The following is a 24,056-nucleotide window of genomic DNA, read 5'->3' as shown; positions in this document are numbered from 1 at the left end:
TATGAGGTGAAACAGAACAATCTGAATAAAAGCTGGTGCTGGCTCGCCTACGAGAGACACCACTCTACTCATAATTTGAGAGGGGAAGAGCTGCTGACAGATTCCGATCACTCAAAACATGACTTAAAGTGCTGGAGTAACTCAATGGGTCAGGCAGCATGGTGCTTCAGCACTTTATGTCATGTTTTGTAAAGCAGCATCCTTGTTTCTACACTTGCAGTTCACTCAAAGCCGGATGCTATGTTTGCATAGATGGTCAATGTGCCAAAGGAGACATGTAAAACTAGAGATTAACATTTGGGATAATTAAGCATTGACTGTTTAATGCAGGCAGGTGACATCTTCAGCCCAATATATTTGCAGAGTCATTAACCTATTTATAATAAACCATTTAATGCCTGTATTAAAACAATGGCAGAAGGGTGCCTTTGGAACGAATCCATCATCCGAGCGTTCAACTAAAAGACCAGGCAGTACTGATTCCAGCCTTTATCTACCGTATCCCACATGCACATAAAATCCACAAAGAAAACACTTAAAAAAATGAACTGAAGTTTGGAGTTGAGTGATTCTGGCAAAACTCCAAAATGGGCAAAATGGGCTTCAATGTCGGGAGCCCCGACCGCCCCGACGTGGCAACGACAACAGCCTGACCGCAGGAGAAGACGGCAGGGGAAGAGAAAAGACATTGTGGCCTTCCATCACAGTGAAGAGGGACTGGAGGAGATTCACTGTGATGGATGTTTCTTTTTGTTTGGTGTTAGTTTGTGATTTTATGTGTTATTGCATTTTTATTGATTATTCTTATTGGTCTTATTGTTCAACTGCGGGTAATGTTTCATTTCACTACACATTTATGTGTATGTGACAAATAAACGACTATTGACTATTGACTATTGATGAGTAGGTTACCGGAGAGAAAGTGTCAATTCATAGCAGTGTCTACAACACTTTCCATAAGTTTGCTGATAACCGAGGCTGGGTCAATTGGGCACTAATTGGCCAATTTGTACTTGTCCCACATTTTCTGTACAGGACATACCTCGGGGACTTTTTCATAATGCTTTGGAAATGTCTGTGTTATAACTACTGGGAGAATATGACTAGAGCTACAGCCGAGTTGAGACGCACAGGTCTTCAGTTCCACAGCCTAGATGTTGTCTGGTTCTATAGCCTTCAATACCTCCTGTGCTCTCAGCTATTTGTCACTACTCCCGAGAGCACAACACATTGGCCAGTATTGGGTGGAGTAAATAGAATTGGCCATAGTTTGTTTTTTTGTGATGGTGGGCATATCAGGATGAAGTTAAGATTTGGCCTTGGAGAAGAAATTCCAAGCAACTCCACAGTTTAGATCTTAGGTGGAGATGATAGGTTTCCAATGTTGGACTCCAGGTGAACAATACTGTTGCAATAGGTGTGTGCAAACTTGTTAGAATTTTTTAAGATTACCGATGCGAGGAATAACTTTGTTGCCCTGCAAAGTAGCACCTGTTAATAACATTGCATTTTAATTGCTTGTAGGCACACTAAATATTCCATTGCTAAACCCATGGGCTCTCTCGTCTTCTGCATTGCATAGCAAACGCTTATGATCAGTCAGTTGTTAGATTTGAACATTCACAATTCTCCAGGGTTAACTGTGTATTGTTACAAGTAATGTAAAGCTACATTTCATAATTAAAGCTGCATTGATATACCTCAGAGAGAATCTATTCCTGGTTAAACTTACATCATAATATTTAACACAGAGGACCACATTTTACAGTTGTGAGACATCTCATGTTAGACACAAAAAGCTGGAGTAACTCAGCAGGTCAGACAGCATCTCTGGAGAAAAGGAGATGCAGTCTCCATACTGAGATGGGGTAGAGAAGGGAAGATGTGACTGACTAGTGGTGGGATCCCGTTGGAATCCTCTATATCTCTCTACATCCCCGTCTATAACTCTCGTTACCCTTTCCCCGACTCTCAGTCTGAAGAAGGGTCTCAACCTGAAAAATCACCTATTCCTTTTCTCCAGAGATGCTGTCTGACCCACTGAGTTACTCCAGCTTTTTGTGTCTTTCTTCGGTTTTAACCAGTGTTTGCAGTTCCTTCCTACACATCTGTTAGTTTGATTTACCCTTGGCCCTTACGGCTACTAAAAAAACGTTTGCCCAGGCTGTTGCTAAGTGTGGTCAGCTGGCAATAGTGCAGAGAGGAAAATGAGGCATCTGACCTGAGTGAACAGAAAAGCCAACAGCCCCCTCTCCCCTCCCCAACCCCTCACCGCCCAAAATTGAGAAGCAGGTGAAGACCAGTGAAGAACTGAATTAAATACAGAGAAGAAATCAAAAGGAGACAAATAAATAGCTGGGTTAAGAGAATAAAAATCTTAAAAGAAAAATTAAAAATTAAAATCCAATATAGATTTGGCACTGAATGTTTTCAAAGGCAGATTATTTGAAACTTGAAAGAGTTGCTCTCTCCTCTCTGACAATTGTCAGTGTCAGAAAATGTGATTGAGTGTCAGACCTGAGGACCTCGGGCAGATCTCGTTGTTATTTATCATTCCGCACAGTAGATTAACAAACTTCAGTTCATGTCATTGGGCAGTCAGTCAGTGAAGTGTTATTTTCGCCAATCTAATGATTGAATGGCCAAAGTCAGTTTGGCTTAACATTTGATGTTGGCTCTTAACCAAGTGTCCACAGCCTCCATGATGGAGAGCAACATCTCGTCCAGTTTTAATCATTATAAATCAGTTTTGATCTGAAGCTACAATTGCCATTCAGATAATTAATAGGTAAAGATCATGTTATTGTGGTCAGCGCCACATCTATCTCTAGTGCAGGGCCGCACAGTGGTGCAGCTGGCATAGTTGATGCCTTGCAGTGCCAGGGACCCGGCTTTGATCCTGATCTCAGGGATCGTCAGTATGGAGCTTGCATGTTCTCCCTGTGATCAGGTGCTCTGGGTTCTCCCACATCCTAAAGACGTTTGGGTTTGTAGGTTAATGAGCCTCTATATTAAAAAAAACTGCTCCTAATGTCCAGGGAGTGGATGAGAAAGTGGAACTACATAGAACTAGTGCAAATCTGGGATCAATGGTCGGCATGAACTTGGTGGGCAGACGAGCTTCCTTCCATGTGGTATCTCTAAACTAAACTAAACTAAACTAAACTAAACTAAATTAGGATATAAAGTTTTTGACTTTCACCAAAATTATTACCGAGTCCTTTCAATAACATTTCAGCTCCTGTTCCTTCTATCTGTAAACTTGAAGTCATCGAAAACTCTGTTGCTCCTGTCCCAACGTACACCAAGTTTCATTCCCTGGGTTTTATGATTTACATTGGCTTGTAGTCTCCATTTTACAATTCTCACCATTGTTTTCAAATCTTTCCACGACTGCACCCTACTTCCATAACTTCATCCAATCCATTATATTCAGCATTATTTTGGCTTCTTGATGATTCCGTAACTTATTTGCTCCATCTTTGGCACTTAAAAGCAAAGATAATAGAGCAGAGCAAGATAGACCTCTCGACCCTAAAAACCATAGTATGTCATGGCGCCATTTTAGTAGGCAGTAACTTGCAGAAACATTTAAAAAGAAAAATAACAAAAATCTGTGAATTGATAGATGTGATATATTCTGCATTTTTATGGTATCATCACACGTACTGTTCTCCCAAAACACTGATTACACTGCGAGAGGCATAGCGAACGGTGGGTTTTGCCTACTAAAATGGCTCCTTTGCGTACTACACTTCAGTATAGGCGATTTCAACGGAGTGGTCTATCTTGCTTAATAGTAATCTGATTCAGCAAATCTTTGGTCACCTACAGCATCTTTTATCACATTATGTGGCTTGGTGCCAGTTTTCATTTGTTAATGTTCCTGTGATATGCCTCAGATGTTTTGTACATTGAAGATGTTATGTATATGAAATTGTTGTGGCTATCATTATTAGCATATGTTCCAATTTGTTGAAATGTCTACTCAATTCTTGTACATTATTGCTTCAGAACTAGAAAACATAATAATATCGTGAAGGAAAAATCAGAAGTTTAAGTGTGTGAACAACAAACTTTTCACACGAAGAAAATCATAATCTTGGTTTCAGGGTTGCGATTGAGTGAGGTTGTTCTATAGGTTTCCAGTAAGCTATGCAAAGGCAGCAATAATATTGAAGAAATCAAAAGTATAGAATGGGAAACACACTGGAAAACATAGAATGGGAAACAAATGGTTTAAGTACTATAATTTTAATTGTTTGCTTCATTAATTCTTTGAACTATTTAAATTAAATTTCAGGAATATCACACTTCATTCGTGTGGCCAGGCAAACAATGGCTGAAACAGCGTGGCTTGGTGCCCAGAACCTATCTATTCACCTCCCTTTCCAAAGCAATAATGGAGGAAAGAAAGGAGAGATATTGCACCTCTGCTCTGCCTTTCATCTTTTTCATCATCATCATCATCATCATCATCATCATCATCATCATCATCATCATCATCATCATCATCATCATCATCATCATCATCATCATCATCATCATCATCATCATCTTTCCTCAACCCCTGTTCCCTTACCCTGGGATTGAGGATGAATATAACCACAGACTCTTCTGCAGATGGGACAGGAGTTGCCTGACAAGGTAGAGTGAATGGGATTTTTTTTACAGAGGAATATACCTTCCCTCTTCTGCTGGCATTCTGTGTGCTCATAATGTATGGACTCAGGTTCCCATAACATTCTGAATGCCAAGAAGTCAGCAGGGATATTGTGTTTGCTTCAATGAGTCTTCGAACCCGTGCCCGAATATTTTTTCTCTCTCTCTCCGGTAACCTCTTCAAGTGAAAGTGTTCAGAATAGAATATCTGTTTCAGTAGTCTGGTATCAAGCACCAGACTACCATGTTGCAAATTACTTAGCCTTGCCATCATAGTTGAATGAGTATCATAGGAGACACAATGCTAGGATGTTCACCACAGAGGGTAACTGCAGCAAATGCAAGGAACTGCAGATGATAGTTTACCAAAAAAAGGACACAAGGTGCTGGAGTAATTCAGGGGTTCAGGCAGAATCTCTGGGGAAATGGTCAGGTGACGCTTCGGGTTGGTTTCGGTCCCAACTCGAAACGTCACCTGACCATGTTCTCCTGAGATGCTGCCTGACCTTCAGGGTTACTCCAGTACTTGGTGTATTTTGTGAAAGCACACTGATGAAAGTGCAATGGATCAAATCCATTGGATTTGAAGAATTTTGTGGTCACAACATCACTGCTCATTTTTGGACTGGAACAGTTAGTTGCTCTAGGGGCTAGCGGAATCAAGGGATATGGGGAGAAGTTGGGCACAGATTACTGGTTGTGGATGATCAGCCATGATCACAATGAATGGCGGTGCTGACTCAAAGGGCCGAATGGCCTCCTCCTGCACCTATTTTCTATGTTTCTATGTTTCTATGCTATAGATGGTGAAATGGGTCGCTCAGGTTCTTCTGAAGACCAGGTAAATATTTATGTTGAAATATTAGCAGTGTTATTAATAAAAGTGAGATTGTTTTATTATGCCTTGTCGGAGAATATTAGTGATGTTACCAAAACGTTCCATGATCATTCTAATATATATATCGTCATTAAATCGTGCCCTTCCACACTTTTACAGGATCAAACAAGACAACCTCTCTACTTTAGTTATCTTGAGGTTTAAGGACACTGAAATTAATTTAAGCATGTGTTCTGGGGCTTACCCTTTGATCTTGCAATGTGTATGTAATAGCTGATTCAATTATTTTAAGGGAAAGGTTAGAAGATTAAAAGTAAGCCATTTGGACAGATACATGGATAGGAAAGGTTTAGCAGAATGTGGACAAATGGGACTAGCATAGATGAAGCATTATGGGCTGCATGGATGCATTGAAATGGAGGAGTTGTTACTGTGCTGTGTGACTATGGCTCCAAGTGGGAGAGAATCTGGATTACAGCAATGAACCAAGGCATATTCTTTGAATCACTGTTAAATACAGATGCTAATAACATTGGAAAGCAAATGTAGAGCATTGGAAAGTTATGTAGAGATTAATACTCCTTTAAAATCAAGATTTTTGAAGTGCAGTCACTTTTTGCAGTGTAGGAATCATGGCAATCAATATTTTATTGGCTGCATGTGGATTATTGTGTGCAGTTCTGGTTGCCTCATTACAAGAAGGGTGTGGGGGCTTTAGACAATACGGTACGATACGATGTGATACGGTACGATACGGTACAGCACGATACAATACGGTACGGTACGATACGATACAATACTATACGACACAATATGGTACGGCACGATATGACATGATACGATACGGTATGATACGATACGGTATGATACGATACGGTATGATACGATACGGCATGATACGATATGGTACGGTACGATATGGTACGGTACGATACGGCATGATACGATACGGCATGATACGATATGGTACGGTACGATACGGTACGGTACGATACGGCATGATACGATACAGCATGATACGATACGGCATGATACGATATGGTACGGTACGATATGGTACGGTACGATACGGCATGATACGATACAGCATGATACGATACGGCATGATACGATACGGTATGATACGATACGGTATGATACGATACGGTATGGTACGATACGTACGGTACGATACGGTACGATACGGTACGATACGGTACGATACAAATGTACAAATGTACAAAGATTTAGGTGGTGGTGGGGGGAGGGTCAGTCTCAGTCTCAGTCTACCCCACAGCAGAAGGGGGAGGAGTTGTACAGTTTGGTAGCCACAGGGAAGAAGGATCTCCTGTGGCGTTCTGTACTGCATCTTGGTGGAACCAGTCTGTTGCTGAAGGTAACAGTGAAGGTACACTCCCAGGAATTTGTACTCCCTGGTAAACTGCTCCTCAGGTTGACCAGTGTGTAATGGAGGGGGTGAGCTGTATTGTCCAGGATGCTCCGCAGTTTGAGGAGCGTCCTCCCCTCCAAGACCACCTCCCATGAATCCAACTCCGCCCCCAGGACGGAGCCAGCCTTCCCGATGAGTTTGTTGATCCTATTGCCGTCCACAGCCTTCTCCCTGCTGCCCCAGCATACTATAGTAACTATAATAGGGTGAAGACTATTCCATGCTTTTATTGTGCGAGGGAAGAATGAAATCACATGGTAGTGAAGGCACTGGCTACCACCGATTGGTAGAACATCTGTAGCATCTCACTGCAGATATCGAAGGAGTGGAGCCTTCTTGTACAGGGCCTCAGCGTTCCTGGACCAGTCCAGTTTACTGTCCAGGTACACTCCCAGGTATTTGTACTCCCTGGTAAACTGCACATCCACACCATTGATGGGGACAGGGGACAGGAGACAGGGGACAGGGGTGTTCCTCTCCTCCTAAAGTCCACCACCAACTCCTTAGTGTTGAGCTGCAGGTGATTCAGCCCACACCACTCAACAAAGTCGTTGACTACACCACTGTGTTCAGCTTCCCTCCCCTCACTGATGCAGCCCACAATTGCAGAGTCATCTGAAAACTTCTGCAGGTGGCAGGAGGCGGAGTTATATCTGAAGTGTGAGGTGCAGGTGGTGAACAGGAAGGGAGAGAGGACGGTCCCCTGAGTTGCTCACTGCCATGTCCAAGACACAGTTCTGTAGCCTGACATATTGTGGTCATCCAGTCAGGTAGTTGGTGATCCAGGCCACCAATGGAACATCCACCCGCAACTTCGTCAGTTTGCTCCCAAACATTGCATGCTGGATGGTGTTAAAAGCACTGGAGAAGTAAAAAATATAACTGACACAATGCTTCCCGGCTTATCCAGGTGAGCACAGGAAGGATGATGGCGCCCTCAACCCCCATCTTTGTTTGGTAAGTGAACTGCAGGGGGTCCAGGTAGGGTTTAACCAGGGGTCACAGGTGAGTGAGCACCAGCCTCTCCAGGGACTTCATGATGTGTGAAGTCAGTACCACCGGTCCGTAGTCATTGGAGGAGTGGGGCACGTCCTCTTTGGTCCAGGAACCAGGCAGGGTGTCTTCCACATCACAGGACCCCTCTCCAGGCTCAGGCTCAGGCTGAGGATATGCTGGAGTACTCCGCACAACTGGCTGGCACACGCCTTGAGTACCCGAGGGCTGACACCATCGGGACCCGTGGCTTTGCCTGGGCGGACGGAATCTGCTCAGCTCCTTCCTCACCTGCTCAGCCTTGATGGTCAGGGGCGACAAAGAAATGGCAGAGGAAGTGGACCAGGGGGATTGAGTGGGGGAGAGACTGTCGGGGAGCAGGAGGGAGGGTGGGCAGAGGCCCCACCATCAAATCAATTAAAAAAACAGGTTTAGCTCGTTGGCCCAGTCCTGATTGCTCTCCCTCCCCAGGCCACTGGTCTTCTTGTAGCCTGTAATGCTCCTCATCCCATTCCACACATCCCTCATGTTGTTCTGCTGAGGTTTACACTCGTGTTTCCTCCTGTAGTCGTCCATGCCCCATCTCAGTCTCGCCTTCCGGTCTTTCTGCACCTGTTTCCCCTCCTCCCTGTCACTATTCCTGAAGGCGGGATGTATAAGGGGTGCAGTAGAGGTTTACTGGAATGCTGCCTGGATTAGAAGGCATTAGCTATAAGGAGACGTTGGACAAAATTAGATTATTTTCTCTGGAGCACTGGAGGTTGAGGGGAGGCCAGGCAGAAGTATATAAAATTATGAGAGGCATAGGTAGGGTAGATATCCAAAACATTTTTCTCAGGGAACAATCATCAAAGACGAGAGGGAAAATCTTTGTGGTGATAGGGGATAAGGTTTAAAGGAGATATGAAGGGGGCAGGTATTTTACACTGAGAGTGGCGGGAGCTTGGAACATGCTTTCAGGGTTAGTGGTGGAGATAAATATATGATGGCTTTCAAGAGATATCTATTTTAGATGCTCATTCAGGTGTTAAAACTGAGCAGATTAGCTTCTCAGATCTTCATAGACAACTGCCTTGGGATCTCTTACACTCACCTGAAAGGGCAGACAATGCTTTGGTCTATTTTATTGAAACAACTAACTGGATATTGTAGTCAGGTCTCTGGAGTGGCACTAAAACATGCAAGTCCTTGAATCAGAGGCAGAAGCAACTAGCTGAGCTCCTACCCTGACTGATGATCAAATTGATATGTCTTCTCTCAGATAAAGATACTGGGTGCATGATATATTGTTTAGGAAATAACTGCAGATGCTGGTTTAAATCAAAGGCTGGAGTAACTCAGCGCGGGACAGGAAGCATCTCTGGAGAGAAGAAATGGGTGACTTTTTGGGTCGAGACACTTCTTCAGACTGATATATTGTTTCGTTCAGTTTAGAGATATAGCGCGTAAACAGGCCCTTCGGCCTGCCGAGTCTGCACTGACCAGTGATACCCTGACCACATAACCTTCCTGATGTTCTATGATCATTAATTCTGCAGCGGCAATCCGATTCTTTTATCTGCTCCTGTTCTGAGGAATGATTCATGTTAAACTGTTCATCTATGTCCTATTGAACCATTTTAGTTTTGCTCAAAACACTCCTGAAATAAAAATGAAGCCTTTTCCCCAAAGCACAGTTGTAAAAAGTCACCAAAAGTAGAGCATTAAAAAAACTCCAACAATGGAAAAGTTTTCCTTTTGCCTGTGTATCGAGATAATTTCAAAATCAGAGCAGATAGACAAGCAAAGAGAATATAACGATCTTGCTGTAAAATGGCAGCCCATCTTACTCAGGCATATTTACATGCATTTAAATTGATTTCAGCATTTAAATTAAGCATTCACAGATTTTGTCAGTGTCATATTAATAAGGGAGATTACAAGGAAAGAAATGAACTACCCAATTTGTCTCCATTCAATGAGTTGAATAATTCACCACATGTGGTGTGATCTTGCCCTTATGTAAACGTTCATTGATGGTAATTATTTTTAAATTGATCAGCTTGCTTCATTCTTCTCAAGAGTTGATTGACTTGTAACCGGGATTGGCACTTATAATTCTAGACAGGATTTATATTTATAACTAATTGTATACCAGGCGATTACCTCACAGTACCTGTGCTCTGTCTGTCAGGGGCAGCTGGAACCTCTGGTTAATAGCCACTTCAATTCTCCTCCCCATTCCCATATCAACCTGTCTGTCGTTGACCTCCTCCATTGCCAAAGTGAGACCACATAGAAACTGGACCAATGGCACCTCATATTCTGCTTGAACAGCTAACAACCCAATGGCATGAACATTGACACCTCCAATTTTAGATGAACAGCAGGATCCTTCCTGCACACAACCTTCTTTCTCCCCCCCCCCCCCCCCCCATCCTGGTGACCCCAGCTCCTTTCCTCTGCTCCATGTTATTCATCTGCTTAACATGCACCCACCTGACTCCAGGTACTCCACTCCTACCCCACTACCTCCTCCCCCCCCCTCCCCCGTTCTCTTCCATCCCTTCCCCTGGTTCTACATTTCATTCCCTATCTTCCATTTCACTCCCTTATCAATTCCCACCATTTTTACCCTTTTGTCTTACCACGTCCCGCATTTGTTACAATCTCCACTCTTGTCTCCCACATCTGACTCATCTGTAAATCAACCCCTCCAGCTGAATCCATCTTATGCTCAAAATTCCACCATCTGCAGTCTCTTGTGTTCAATTACATTTATTGTCTTCAACTGGACATTTTGTACGCTATCTTTGGTTGCCATTATCAGGCAAGGACAACATTTGACTTTTCTGCCTGGGAGAAACATATTATTGACAGATTTCAGGTAAAAAAAAACTGGGCATAACTTCATTAATAGTCTTCAGAAAGTCTTGCCAATTATTTGAATCTTTATTGTGTGAGGTTCCTTTCATACATACATTTATTTCACCTTTAGGCTCTATGGGAACTCTCAATTATACTAAAATAATACATTCATATTGAATATAAAAATATTCCAGAGTTCATTCCACATGAATTCTCAGTGTGATAAAACAGCAGTGCCTGTGACACTGGTACTAAACTGAATGCCCTGAAACAACTCACTAAATTGGTTAAACAGTGAACACTGAGAAAGATGCAGAAAGACGGGACCTTTGTATTTTCCAACAGGACCAGTCTCAATTTTATGTAGCTACTAGACAGAGGTGGACCTGTTGGGTCCAAATCTCTCCTGCGGACCTCTCCTGGGGCAACCCCCCCCCTCCCCCCTCCCCCCCAATTGCCCAATTGACGATCCTGCAAACCTCTTTTGCATCCGGCAAACGTCTCGAACTGATGAAGCCTGTTGCCGCGCGGGGAGTGTCTCACGGGGCCATGGGCGGGTGAGGGGGGACAGGGAGGGGGAGAGGGTGTCACTCACCTGGACCCCGTGTCGCCTGCGCTGCAGCCAGAGCGAGCCGTGGACCCAAAGCCTCTCCTGCATCAGTGTAGCACCCTCCCCTCACCCACTCCCCCCCTCCCCTCCTGTCGCCCCCAACCCCACTCCCCCCACCCTCCAATCCCCACTCCCCCCCCACCCCCACTCCCCCCTCCCCTCCCCCACTCCACTGCCCCCACTCCCCTACTCCCCACCCCCACTCATCCACCCCTTCCCCCTCCCCCTCCACCCGCTCCCCTTCCCCCCACTCCCCTCCACCCCACCCTCACTACCCCCCACTCCCCCCCACCTCCACTCCCCCTCCCCTTCCCCCACACTCCCCCCTCGCCTTCCACTGCCCCCTCCCCCTCCAATGCCCTCCTCCCCTTCACTGACCCCTCCCCCCCACCCCAAGCCCACTCACCTACCCCATCCACTCTCAACATCAGTGGGCCCCAACTGCGCTGACCTGTTGTGGTTCCGGCGGCCATCTTACGTATCAGATCAACGGGTGTGTCCTCTGGGGCCATTCCGGGCCCAGCAACCCTACCGGTCCATGCACCCGTTGGCGGGCGGGGAGCGTCTGCCGGGTGGCCATGGGCGGGAGCCGGTGGCGGGCACTGAGTTCCCACCGGGGCCGTGCTGGACACAGCAACCCTACCGATCCGTGGACCCATTGGCGGCGAAAGCCACCTACCCATGCCCCGTGCGTGCAGCGCTGATCGGCGGGGAATGGCAGCGATGGTGAATGGCGGCGACGGCCATCTTGTTGGACCCTCTGTCGCTGCTCGAAGGAGAAGGCAGTTTATTTCAGCGGGAAGAGCGGGGGGCGACGCCACCCCCCACCCCACGTGGGACCCGGACCAATTGGGTGTCGAGCTGGATCAAAGGCCTTTTTAAAAAAAAACATGGGCAGCGCTCCTCCCACGTGGGACCCGGACCAATCGGGCATCGGGTTGAATGGAAGGAAGATTTTAAAGATTTTTAAAAAATGTGTGGAGTTCCCCCAACGTGGGTCATCACTCTGGCGGGTCCCGCCCCCTGCGGTCATCGTGAGCGTGAGTCCCCCCTCTCTCATTGGCCGTCACTCTGGCGGGTCCCGCCCCCTGCGGTCAACGTGAGCGTGAGTCCCCCCTTCCCACATTGGCGGGTCCTGTCCCCTGGCGGGCACGGAGCCCCACCTCCCTCAGAGGCCCACTCGGGCGGGTCCCGCCCCCTGCGGTCATCGTGAGCCCCACCTCCCTCAGAGGCCGTCACTCGGGCGGGTCCCATTGTGACGTCACACGCTGAACATGGCAAGAAATTGGTTTTATAAGGGAATTTTTAAACTTAAAAATCTCTCTAACTTTTAAAATATAAGGTCAATTTGAATGAAACTTGGTTGAAACCGTCCGCGAGACAATGGTGATTAAGGTGGTCCTAAAATACAGTTACTAACATCCTTCAGAATAACATACATCAACCCTCAGATTAACAAACAAACAGAGAGTTTTAGTACTATACTAGACCAAGTGGACCCGTTGGGCCCAAATCTCTGCTGCATTGGTGCACCACCCTCTCCTCCCCCCTCCCCTCTTCCCCCTCCCCTCCCTGCTCCCCCTCCCCTTCCCCCTCCCTCCCCCTCCCTCCCCCTTCCTCCTCCTCTTCCTCCCTCCTTCCTCTCCTCCCCTTCCCCTTCCCCCCCCACTCCACCCCGCTCAACCTCCCTTATCCTCCCTCCTCCCCCTCCCCTTTCCTCCCTCCCTCCCTCCCTCCCTCCCTCCCTCCCTCCCTCCCTCCCTCCCTCCCTCCCTCCCTCCCTCCCTCCCTCCCTCCCTCCCTCCCTCCCTCCCTCCCTCCCTCCCTCCCTCCCTCCCTCCCTTCCCCCTCCCTCTGTCCCTCCCTCCCTCCCCCCCCCCTCCCTATGAGATAGATTTAACCTTTAAAATGTGAATAACTTAAAAAATATGACAGCAATTTCAATGAAACTTATTCCCTGAGCACCAAAGGAATGATGGTGAGTAAGGTGGGCCTAAAATTGCCATGTTATCGTGTACCGTTTTGGCTGTAGTTCAGGAACAAACAAACAAACAAACAAACGAGAGTTTTAGTATATAGAAAGATTGACATGATGCTGTACACAGGCTGAGAAAGGCATTAGCCCTTAAACAGGCACTCTCTGTGGCAACCAGATAATGGCCCCATGGAGGCCGCAGCTGTCAGTGAGAGGGAGAGAACTCTCCAGTTCACACAAAGGGACATCGGAATCCTGACCGATGAAATACGTGCCAAGAGCAAAGCTCCAGTTACCTCCCTCAAATGCAAGTATCCCCAGAGGAAATCCAACTTTAATCGCATGTCCTCCCATAGGCTGTCAGGGGGAGTTGTAGACCATTCCTGAGGGTCAGGATTGAACCCGGGTCTCTGGTCCTGTGAGGCAGCAGCTCTACCATTGTGCAACCGTGCCACTGGCAGAGCTGCAGACCATTGCATGAGGAGCAGTGGAGTAGTCAAAGCAAATAATGTGAAGGCACCTAAAGGAAGCCTGAACTAGTATCTGCAGAACAGGCTTATAATGACTGATTTGGAGGAAAAAGAAGGAGGCTTGACTGGAACATAAAATGCCAACATAGACAGGGCCAAATGCTTTTGTTGTGTGCCAAGGGTTGGGTGTAATCTTATGAAGTATCCAAGCAGGTAAATGCAGGAGGAAAACACGGATAATTGTGGCACACCATATGAATTTTGGAAAGTGTTGGAGCAACCTGGTTAGTTCTGAATCTGGCTTGTCATTTAGTCAATCCAGGATATCCATTTAAAAAAACCTAGGAAAAATAACAAATGGAGGAATGCACTTTCAGTTCTGAAAATTTTCTATTCAAATTGAAGGTTGAATAGAAAGGCTCCAATTTAAGTCGATATGAAAGGAAATGATAATTGTGTTGATGGACTCATTATTGGGTGTGCAGTTGACACTGGGAAAATGTCAGGTATGTGGGTTGGATCTGGACTGAAAGTGTGTGATCCAATTGACTTGATTTCATGTTGGAATGATTACCAGGATGATTCACCGGGCAAAATTGAAAATCAATCTCATCACATTGATATTTTCAGTGTTTATGGATTAATTTCTACCCGTACATATATTAATATTCAGTTGCACGTAAGAAAAGTCTGTCAGTATATTAAGACTCTTAAATATCACAATAAATAGTATTAGACTCATAGTCATGGGACTTCTCAGCACAGGAACAGGCCCTTCGGCCCAACTCATCCATAGCATCCAAGTTACATAGATATTACATAGAATAGTACAACTTAGGAACAGGCCCTTCGGTCCACAATGTCTATCCCAAATATGATGCCAAGACCAACCTTCATCTTCTTGCATTTAATCCATAGCCCCGCATATCCACAAGCCTATCTGAAAGCCTCTTAAATGCCACTATCATATGTACCACCATCACCACCACCACCACCCCTGGCAGTGTGTTCCAGGCACTCACCACCCTCTGAGTAAAAACGCAACCCGCACATCTCCTCGGCCTCCCAAATTACAACACCTCACACTTGCTAGGATGCAACTCCATCTGCCATTTCTCTACCCATTCCTGTAGCTGATCGATATCCTGCCTTTCTCACAGCCCACAACACCAGGACTCTTATTATAGGGTGGCACAGTGGCACAGCTGGTAGAGCCGCTGCCTCACAGTGCCAGAGGCCCGGGTTCAATCCTGACCTCCTGTGTGGAGTTTGCACATTCTCCCAGTGACTGCGTGGGTTTCCTCCAGGTGCTCCTGATTCCTCCCACATCCCAAAGTTGTACAGATTTGCAGGTTAATTGGCCTTTGTAAAACTGCCCCTAGTGTGCAAGGAATGGATGAGAAAGTGGGATAACATAGAATCAGTCTGAATGGATGATCGATGGTCGGCCTGGACATAATGAGCCGCAGTACCTGTTTCCATGCCCCATCTCTAAAAAAAAACTTTAAAACTGAAAGGAAAAATCCGAGACCCTGATTATTTGTTAGCATGGGCAAGCTGGGCCAAAGGGCCTGTTTCTGTGCTGTATGCCTCTATCACTCTCTGTCTCTGTGAACAATTGAAGTATAGAGATGGGACAAGGTTTTTGTGTTTGTTTCAATCTACAATAGCCAGAATAATTTCTAATATAAAACCGGAAGCAGCCTATGAAATACTGATTAAAATATAGACAATACACACCACATTAACATCATTCTTCATTTTTATGGTACCCTTGGGGAAAACTATCATGGTTTGATCTTACCATGATTACATTGGCAAAGATGCTGATTTAGAGCTCCAACTCAGAGTTGCCGTTTGCAGTTTCCATTGTTGGCGATAATTTATTGTCATCGTTTTTGAGTGCCTCTGTCACTTAGGGACACTTAAAAACTATGACCATTGAAATAAATATTTTAAAGTCGCAAAGTATTAAAATGGAAAAATAATTTAATGAAAACACATAAAACACCCATTAATTGTTAAAAACATCAAGGCAAATTATTTTTTGAATGTGTCCTCTTTGACTCTTCGTCCTTTCCACTGCATTGAATGGTATTGCATCAGATGCAGAAGCCAAAAGGTTAGGCTTAGGGTTAGTGTTAGAGTTAGTAATAATGGGGGTTCCCTACAGGACTCCATGTCATAAGGTCATAAGGTCATAAGTGATAGGAGCAGAATTAGGCCATTCGGCCCATCAATTCTGCCATTCAATCATGGTTGATCTACAGTATCTTTCCCTCCTAACCCCATTCTCCTGCCTTCTCCCCATAACCCCTGACACCTGTACTAATCATGAATCTATCTATCTTTGCCTTAAAAATAACCATTGACTTGGACTCCACAGTCTTCTGTGACAAAGAATTCCACAGATTCACCACCCTCTGACTAAACAAATTCCTCTTCATATACTCCAGTTGCAGAAGAAACTAATGACCGAAGACTGTGGAGGCCAAGTCAATGGATATTTTTAAGGCGGGGATTGACAGATTCTTGATTAGTACGGGTGTCAGGGGTTATGGGGAGAAGGCAGGAGAAGGGGGTTGAGAGGGAGAGATAGATCAGCCATGATGAATGGCAGGATTGACTTAAAGGGCCAAATGGCTTAATTCTGCTCCTATCAATTATGAACTTACAAACCTCTGAAATTCTGGATTCCCAAGTTTCTATGGACGTGGGTGGAAATCCTGGTCTTCCTGCCCTTTCAGCAGTGCTGATCCATCTGCCTCGTCCATTTCTCACACTGCAGATGTTACCTCATTACTGAGCACTTCCAACATTTTGTTACTATAATAGCTAGTTTGGAAATATTGTTTTAACTCGCCCAATATGATTACTTCATTCTAATGAATCAAAACTTGTAGAGCTAACAGATAGAGATTTTATTTGAGTCTCTGGATCAAATTATCATGCACTGGCTCTTGATAAATTTGGAACTCAGAAATTGACAACTTGGTTTCATTGAGAAGCTTTGCATGAAGTGTTGGGGTAAAAGCCCAATGTTTAATTTATTTTAATATATGTTGTAAAATGGCTTGATTTACCTGTGGGCAATTACTTCACAAATTGGGGGATATCTCCCTAAAGGTGCCAAAATTAATTTTCAAAGAAGGATTTTCCGATTTTACATTTACCTAATGTACAAAAGAAAATGTTACCATCCTCTATCTTGCATGGTCATTGTCTCAGAACACAGATCAGTTTAAGGTAGTGATCAACACTACTGGTGTGACAGTAGATGAGAGAATGAAAGAGGAAGATAGATTCAAAATGCTGGAGTAATTCAGCGGCACAGGCAGCATCTCAGGGGAGAAGACATTTTGGGTCGAGACTCTTCTTCAGACTACATGGTCCGAAGAAGAGTCTCGACCTAAAACATCACCCATTCCTTCTCTTCAGACATGCTGCCTGTCCCACTGAGTTACTCCAGCATTTTGTATCTATCTTCAATGGATACCAGCATCTGCAGTTCCTTCCGACACAGAGGAAGATAGGACTGGAGAGAGAGAAACAAATCTGTGATATCTTCCACAAATTTGCGCCAAAGCTCCACGCAGCCAACAAAGTCCTTATGAACTGGAGTCACAACAATTAATATTGAAAATATAGCAGCTCATTTCTGTTCAGCAGCCTCTAGGATAAAGTTCAGTTAATCAGTTTTGTGATGTTGAGTGATAAATAAATATTGGCCAGGATTCTCTGGGATTTTCTGATTATTTGCTGAAATCCTGAAAGTGGATTCTTGAAAACTCTGGAGAAAAGACATAAATTGCAATAATGTCCCTTATGGGAGTAAAAATCCAGCTTGCTTTGAAACCCTTTTTTCATATGCATGAAGCCTACTTAATACAATCTAGTGACAGCATAGTGTTATTCATATAACAGACAAGGCAAAACTTCAGGAACCAATCTTAAACTCGATGATTGATATGTATTCTCCTCCCCCATCTCAGACAATATTTGTGAACAACTTGAATCGTTTAAATTCCCTCAGTCTAAATCCTTTGGTTTTCATCAGACATACCGTGGGACAACTGGTTCTTTCTTTGTCCTCCAGGAATCCAATCTTGCAGAGCCTCTTCTCATTGCGCAGCCAATATTCCGCAGAGTCCAATAAACTATTGCTGCAGAGGACCTGTTGAAAAACAAAACAATTTAGCTCCTTGATTCAGTCTGCAGATTTGTTTCATCATCAGCAAGTACGCTTTATTCCCAGTGTAGTCTGTTTTTTGATTTCATTCACAGTAAAAGAGAGAAAATTGTTTTGCATCAAAAGGCATGGTTTGCTTCATGGGAATTATGACACAAAAGCAATAACAGGTGCAGTTCGGAGAAGGAGACAGAAGAAACTGCAGATGCTGGAGTTTTGTGTAAAGCACAAAGCGCTGGAAGAACTCAATGGGTCAGGCACCATCTGTGGAGGCTATAGCAGATGGTGTGTGCATTGTGCCAGCTCTTTCCCTGCTCAATCCACCCTAAACACCTCTGCCCATTCCCTCCACAGATGTTCCCTGACCCTGTTGAGTTTATCCAGCACTTTTTGTGTTAGCTCAGTTCAGCGGAGGTCAGCACTGGAAACTTAGTATTCCTGCTACGTGGGATAATGGTAAAGTATTAAAGGTTTTAGCATCATTGCTCAAGAAATCTATTGTTTTGATATGGTAGATATTTAAAAGCTTTCAAAATCACCTGGTTCATGTAGCAAAGCAAAAATGATATTAATAAAATAACATTAAAGGCAATTTAAAAGATTAGTGTTTATTTAACATATACATGCAATGAAAACATTTAAATTAATTTAATTAGATCAGATAATTAAATCAGACTTGGTTTATTTTGCCAGCAGCCCGTTTCTCTTTTTAATTTAATGGGACCATAACTATTGCACCGGATCTAATCTGGGACAGACTCAACAAGCAGATTTCCATCTTTAAACTCTGGGAAATTTGGCCCCAACCTGTGAGACCCCATGATGAGTCCATTACTGCAGTGCAGAAATGTCATGGGTGTCACTCTAGAAGGCCTGATGGTTGTAATTGTCTAACATAGAAACATAGAAAATAGGTGCAGGAGGAGGCCATTTGGCCCTTCGAGCCAGCACCGCCATTCATTGTGATCATGGCTGATCATCCACAATCAGTAACCTGTGCCTGCTTTCACCCCATATCCCTTGATTCTGCAAGCCCCAAGAGCTCTATCTAACTCTCTTTTAAATTCATCCAGTGAATTGGCCTCCACTGCCCTCTGTGGCAGAGAATTCCACAAATTCACAACTCTCTGGGTGAAAAAGTTTTTTCTCATCTCAGCGCAGCGGTAGAGTTGCTGCTTTACAGCGAATGCAGCGCCGGAGACTCAGGTTCGATCCTGACTACGGGTGCTGCACTGTAATGAGTTTGTATGTTCTCCCCGTGACCTGCGTGGGTTTTCTCCGAGATCTTCGGTTTCCTCCCACACTCCAAAGACGTACAGGTATGTAGGTTAATTGGCTGGGTAAATGTAAAAATTGTCCCTAGTGGGTGTAGGATAGTGTTAATGTACGGGGATCACTCGGCGGCACGGACTTGGAGGGCCGAAAAGGCCTGTTTCCGGCTGTATATATATATGATATGATATGATATGATAAATGGCCTCCCATTTATTCTTAGACTGTGGCCCCTGGTTCTGGACTCCCCCAACATTGGCAACATTTTTCCTGCATTGAGCTTGTCCAGTCCTTTTATAATTTAATAAGTTTCTATAAGTTCCTAAATTCCAGTGAATACAAGCCCATTCTTTCCAATCTTTCCTCGTATGACAGTCCCGCCATCCCAGGGATTAACTTTTTGAACCTATGCTGCACTCCCTCAATAGCAAGGATGTCCTTCCTCAAATTAGGAGACCAAAACTGCAAACAATACTCCAGATGGTCTCACCAGGGCCCTGTACAACTGTAAAAGGACCTTTTTATTCCTATACTTAAATCCTCTCGTTATGAAGGCCAACATGCCATTAGCTTTCTACACTGCTTGCTGTACCTGCATGTTTACTTTCAGTGACTGGTGTACAAGGACAACCAGGTCACGTTGCACTTCCCTTTTTCCTAATCTGACACCATTGAGATAATAATCTGCCTTCTTGTTCTTGGCGCCAAAGTGGATAACCTCACATTTATCCACATTATACTGCATCTGTCATGCATCTGCCCACTCACTCAACCTGTCCAAGTCACCCTGCATCCTCATAGCATCCTCTTCGCCGTTCACATTGCCATCCAGCTTTGTGTCATCTGTAAATTTGCTAGTGTCACTTTTAATTCCATCATCTAATTCATTAATATATAATGATATAATATATAAGGGACCCGTTTATTCCACCTCTTTGTTTCTTGTCTGCCAACCAATTCTCTATCCATGTGAATACCCTACCCCCAATACCATGCGCTCTATTTTTGTCCACTAATCTCCTGTGTGGGACCTTATGAAAGGTTTTCTGAAAGTCCAGATATACTACATCCATTGGCTCTCCTTCATCCATTTTACTTCTCACATCCTCAAAAAATTCCAGAAGATTAGTCAAACAGGATCTCCCCTTCATAAATCCATGCTGACTTGGACCAATCCTTTTACTGCTATCTAAATGCACTCCGTTTGAAGCCCTCCGTTTCTTCCTCAACCGTAGAACCAGCCAATCCCCATCTACTAACACTCTCCTCCGCCTAGCAGAGCTAGTTCTTACCCTTAACAACTTCTCCTTTGACTCCTCCCACTTCCTCCAAACCAGAGGCATAGCTATGGGCACTCGCATGGGCCCTAGCTATGCCTGCTTCTTTGTCGGGTACGTCGAACAATCCCTGTTCCAGACGTACACTGGCCCCATCCCCAAACTCTACCTCCGCTACATTGACGACTGTATTGGTGCTACCTCTTGTACCCATGCAGAACTCACTGACTTCATACACTTCACCTCCAATTTCCATCCTGCTCTTAAATATACTTGGACTATCTCCGACATCTCCCTACCTTTTCTGGATCTCACCATCTCCATCACAGGAGACAGACTAGTGACTGACATCTACTACAAACCCATTGACTCCCACAGCTATCTTGACTACACTTCTTCCCACCCTGTCTCCTGCAAAAAGTCTATCCTCTACTCCCAATTCCTCTGTCTACGCCGCATCTGCGCCCAGGATAAGATGTTTCACACTAGGGCATCAGAGATGTCCTCATTCTTCAGGAAACGGAGCTTCCCCTCTTCCATTATAGATGAGGCTCTCACTAGGGTCTCTTCTACATCCCGCAGCTCCGCTCTTGCTCCCCCTCCCCCCATTCATAACAAGGACTGAATCCCCCTTGTCCTCACCTTCCACCCCACCAGCCAGCGGATCCAACAAATCATCCTCCAACATTTCCGTCACCTCCAACAGGACCACACTACTGGCCACATCTTCCCATCTCCTCCCCTTTCTGCGTTCTGCAGAGACCATTCCCTCCATAACTCCCTGGTCCACTCGTTCCTTCCTACCCAAACCACCCCCTTCCCAGGCACTTTCCCCTGCAACCGCAGGAGATGCAACACCTGTCCCTTTACCTTCCTCCCTCGACTTCATTCAAGGACCCAAACAGTCTTCCCAGATGAGACAGAGGTTCACTTGCACCTCCTCCAACCTCATCTATTGTATCCGCTGCTCCCGATGTCAACTTCTCTACATCGGCGAGACCAAATGCAGGCTCGGCGATTGTTTCATTCAACACCTTCGCTCAGTCCACCTTAACCAACCTGATCTCCCGGTGGCTGAGCACTTCAACTCCCCCTCCCAATCCTGTCATGTGCCTCCTCCAGTGCCATAGTGAGGCCCACTGGAAATTAGAGGAACAGCACCTCATATTTCGCTTGGGCAGCTTACAGCCCAGCAGTATGAACATTGACTTCTCCAATTTTAGATAGTTCCTATGTCCCTCTCTTCCCCTCCCCCTTCCCAGTTCTCCCACTGTCTTCCTGTCTCCACCTATATCCTTCCTTTGTCCCGCCCCCCCTGACATCAGTCTGAAGAAGGGTCTCGACCCGAAACGTCACCCATTCCCTCTCTCATAGATGCTGCCTGACCTGCTGAGTTACTCCAGCATTTTGTGCTATCCAAATGCACCGTTATTACTTCTTTAATAATTGGCTCCAGCATCTTCCCCACCGCCAATGTCAGGCTAACTGGTCTATAATTTCCCGTTTTCTCTCACGCTCCTTTCTTGAAAAGTGGGATAACATTAGCCACCCTCCAATCCACAGGAACTGATCCTGAATCTATAGAACATTGGAAAATGATCACCAATGCATCCACGATTTCTAGTACCCTGGGATGCAGACCATCAGGCCCTGGGGATTTATCAGCCTTCAGTCCCATCAGTCTACCCAATACTATTTCTCACCTAATGCAAATTTCTTGCAGTTCCTCTGTCTCCCTAGATCCTCTGTCCTCTAGTACCTGTTCAACTTTTCTGCCATTTCCTTGTTACCATAATAATTTCACCCGTTTCTGCCTTCAAGGGACCCACATTTGTCTTTACTAATCTTTTTCTCTTAACATACCTAAAGAAGCTTTTACTATCTTTCTTCATATTCTTGGCCAGCTTACCTTCATACTTCATCATCTTTTCACCCCGCATTGCCCTTTTTGTCATCTTCTGATGTCCTTTGAAAGTTTCCCAATCCTCTGGCTTCCCGCTAGTCTTTGCTTTGTGATACACCTTTTCTTTCAGTTTTATACTGTCCCTAACTTCCCTTGTCAGCCACGGTTGCCTCTTACTCCCCTTAGAATCTTTCTTCCTCTTTGGAATGAAATGATCCTGCATCTTCCGGATTATGCCCAGAGATTCCTGCCATTACTGTTACACCATCATTCCTGCTAGGATCCTTTTCCAGTCGACCTTGGCCAGCTCCTCTCTCATGCCTTCATAGTTCCCTTTGTTCAACTGCAACACTGACACGTCTGATTTAACCTTCTCCCTTTAAATTAAAACATCATAATCACAGATCTAAACTTATATTATGGTCACTACCTCCTAGTGGTTCCTTTACCTTGAGTTCCTTTATTAAATCTGGTTCATTAGACAACATTAAATCCAGAATTGGTTTCTCACTGATAGGCTCCAATACCAGCTGCTCCTCAATTCCTCAATTCTATCCACAGCGACTCCACATATTCAGTCCCTAACACACCCCTCCCAAGGGATTGAATTTCATTCCTCACCAACAGAGCTACCTCACCTCCTCTGCCCACCTGCCTGTCCTTTCTATAGGACGTATAACCCTGAATATTCAGTTCTCAGTCCCGATCCTCCTGCAGCCACGTCTCTGTAATCCCCACAATGTCATATCTACCAATCTCTAACTGAGCTTCAAGCTCATCCACTTCACGCATTCATATATAGTACTTTTAATCCATTACTCACCTCACCTTTCACATCGATTCCAATTTCACTTGGTCATACTCTCCTATCCCTTTGTGAGCTTTCTGTCCCGTTAATTCTGGTGTCTTTCTTAACTTTTCCTATACTCTCTTTCCATTTAACTCCATCCTTGTATTTCCAATTTGTCTCCCCCGCCCCCACTATTTAGTTTAAACCCACCCGTGTAGCAGTGGCAAACCTGCCTGCCAGAATGCTGGTCCCCCGCCTGTTAAGATGCAACCTGTCCCTTTTGTACAATTCACCCTTACCCCAAAGTAGATCCCAGTGGTCTAAGAATTTAAATCCCTGCCCCCTGCACCAGCCCCACAGCCACACATTCATATCACTTATCTCCCTGTTCCTGCCCTCACCAGCACGAGTAAGTGGAAGCAAACCAAAGATAACCACCCTGGAAGTTCTGCTTTTCAGCCTTCTTCCGAGCTTCTAAAGTCACGCTGCAGAATCTCTTTCCTCTTTTTCCCGACGTTGTTTGTGCCGACATGCACTACCACTTCCGGCTGCTCACCTTCACCCTTGAGGATGCTCTGCAATCGGTCCATGACTTCCTGGATCTTGGCACCAGGGAGGCAACACACCATCCTTGAATCCCACTGTTGCCGCAGAAACCCCTGTCTGTACCCCTCACTGTGGAGTCCCCGACTACCACGACTCTGCCTGACGTCGGTCTCTTCGGCTTTGCTTCAGCGCCACGTTTTGACTCACAGACCTGCCCGCCGCTCAAACTGGCAGCATCTTCTGTCCCGACAGCTT

At 45.1% G+C, this 24,056-nt stretch overlaps 1 protein-coding gene across 1 annotated transcript in view; it reads right to left on the bottom strand.

Annotated features, from left to right (window-relative positions):
- Window positions 1-24,056, bottom strand: part of sphkap (SPHK1 interactor, AKAP domain containing) — a 144,346-nt gene that overhangs the window by 85,629 nt on the left and 34,661 nt on the right. The window contains exon 3 of the mRNA XM_078410280.1: window positions 17,888-17,998. Coding sequence (XP_078266406.1) covers window positions 17,888-17,998 — 111 coding nt within the window. The remainder of the gene's footprint in view (window positions 1-17,887; window positions 17,999-24,056) is intronic.

The sequence above is a fragment of the Rhinoraja longicauda genome, chromosome 13 (assembly GCF_053455715.1).
Source record: "Rhinoraja longicauda isolate Sanriku21f chromosome 13, sRhiLon1.1, whole genome shotgun sequence".
NCBI classification, from domain to species: domain Eukaryota; kingdom Metazoa; phylum Chordata; class Chondrichthyes; order Rajiformes; family Arhynchobatidae; genus Rhinoraja; species Rhinoraja longicauda.
This window is presented reverse-complemented; position numbering and strand designations above follow the sequence as displayed.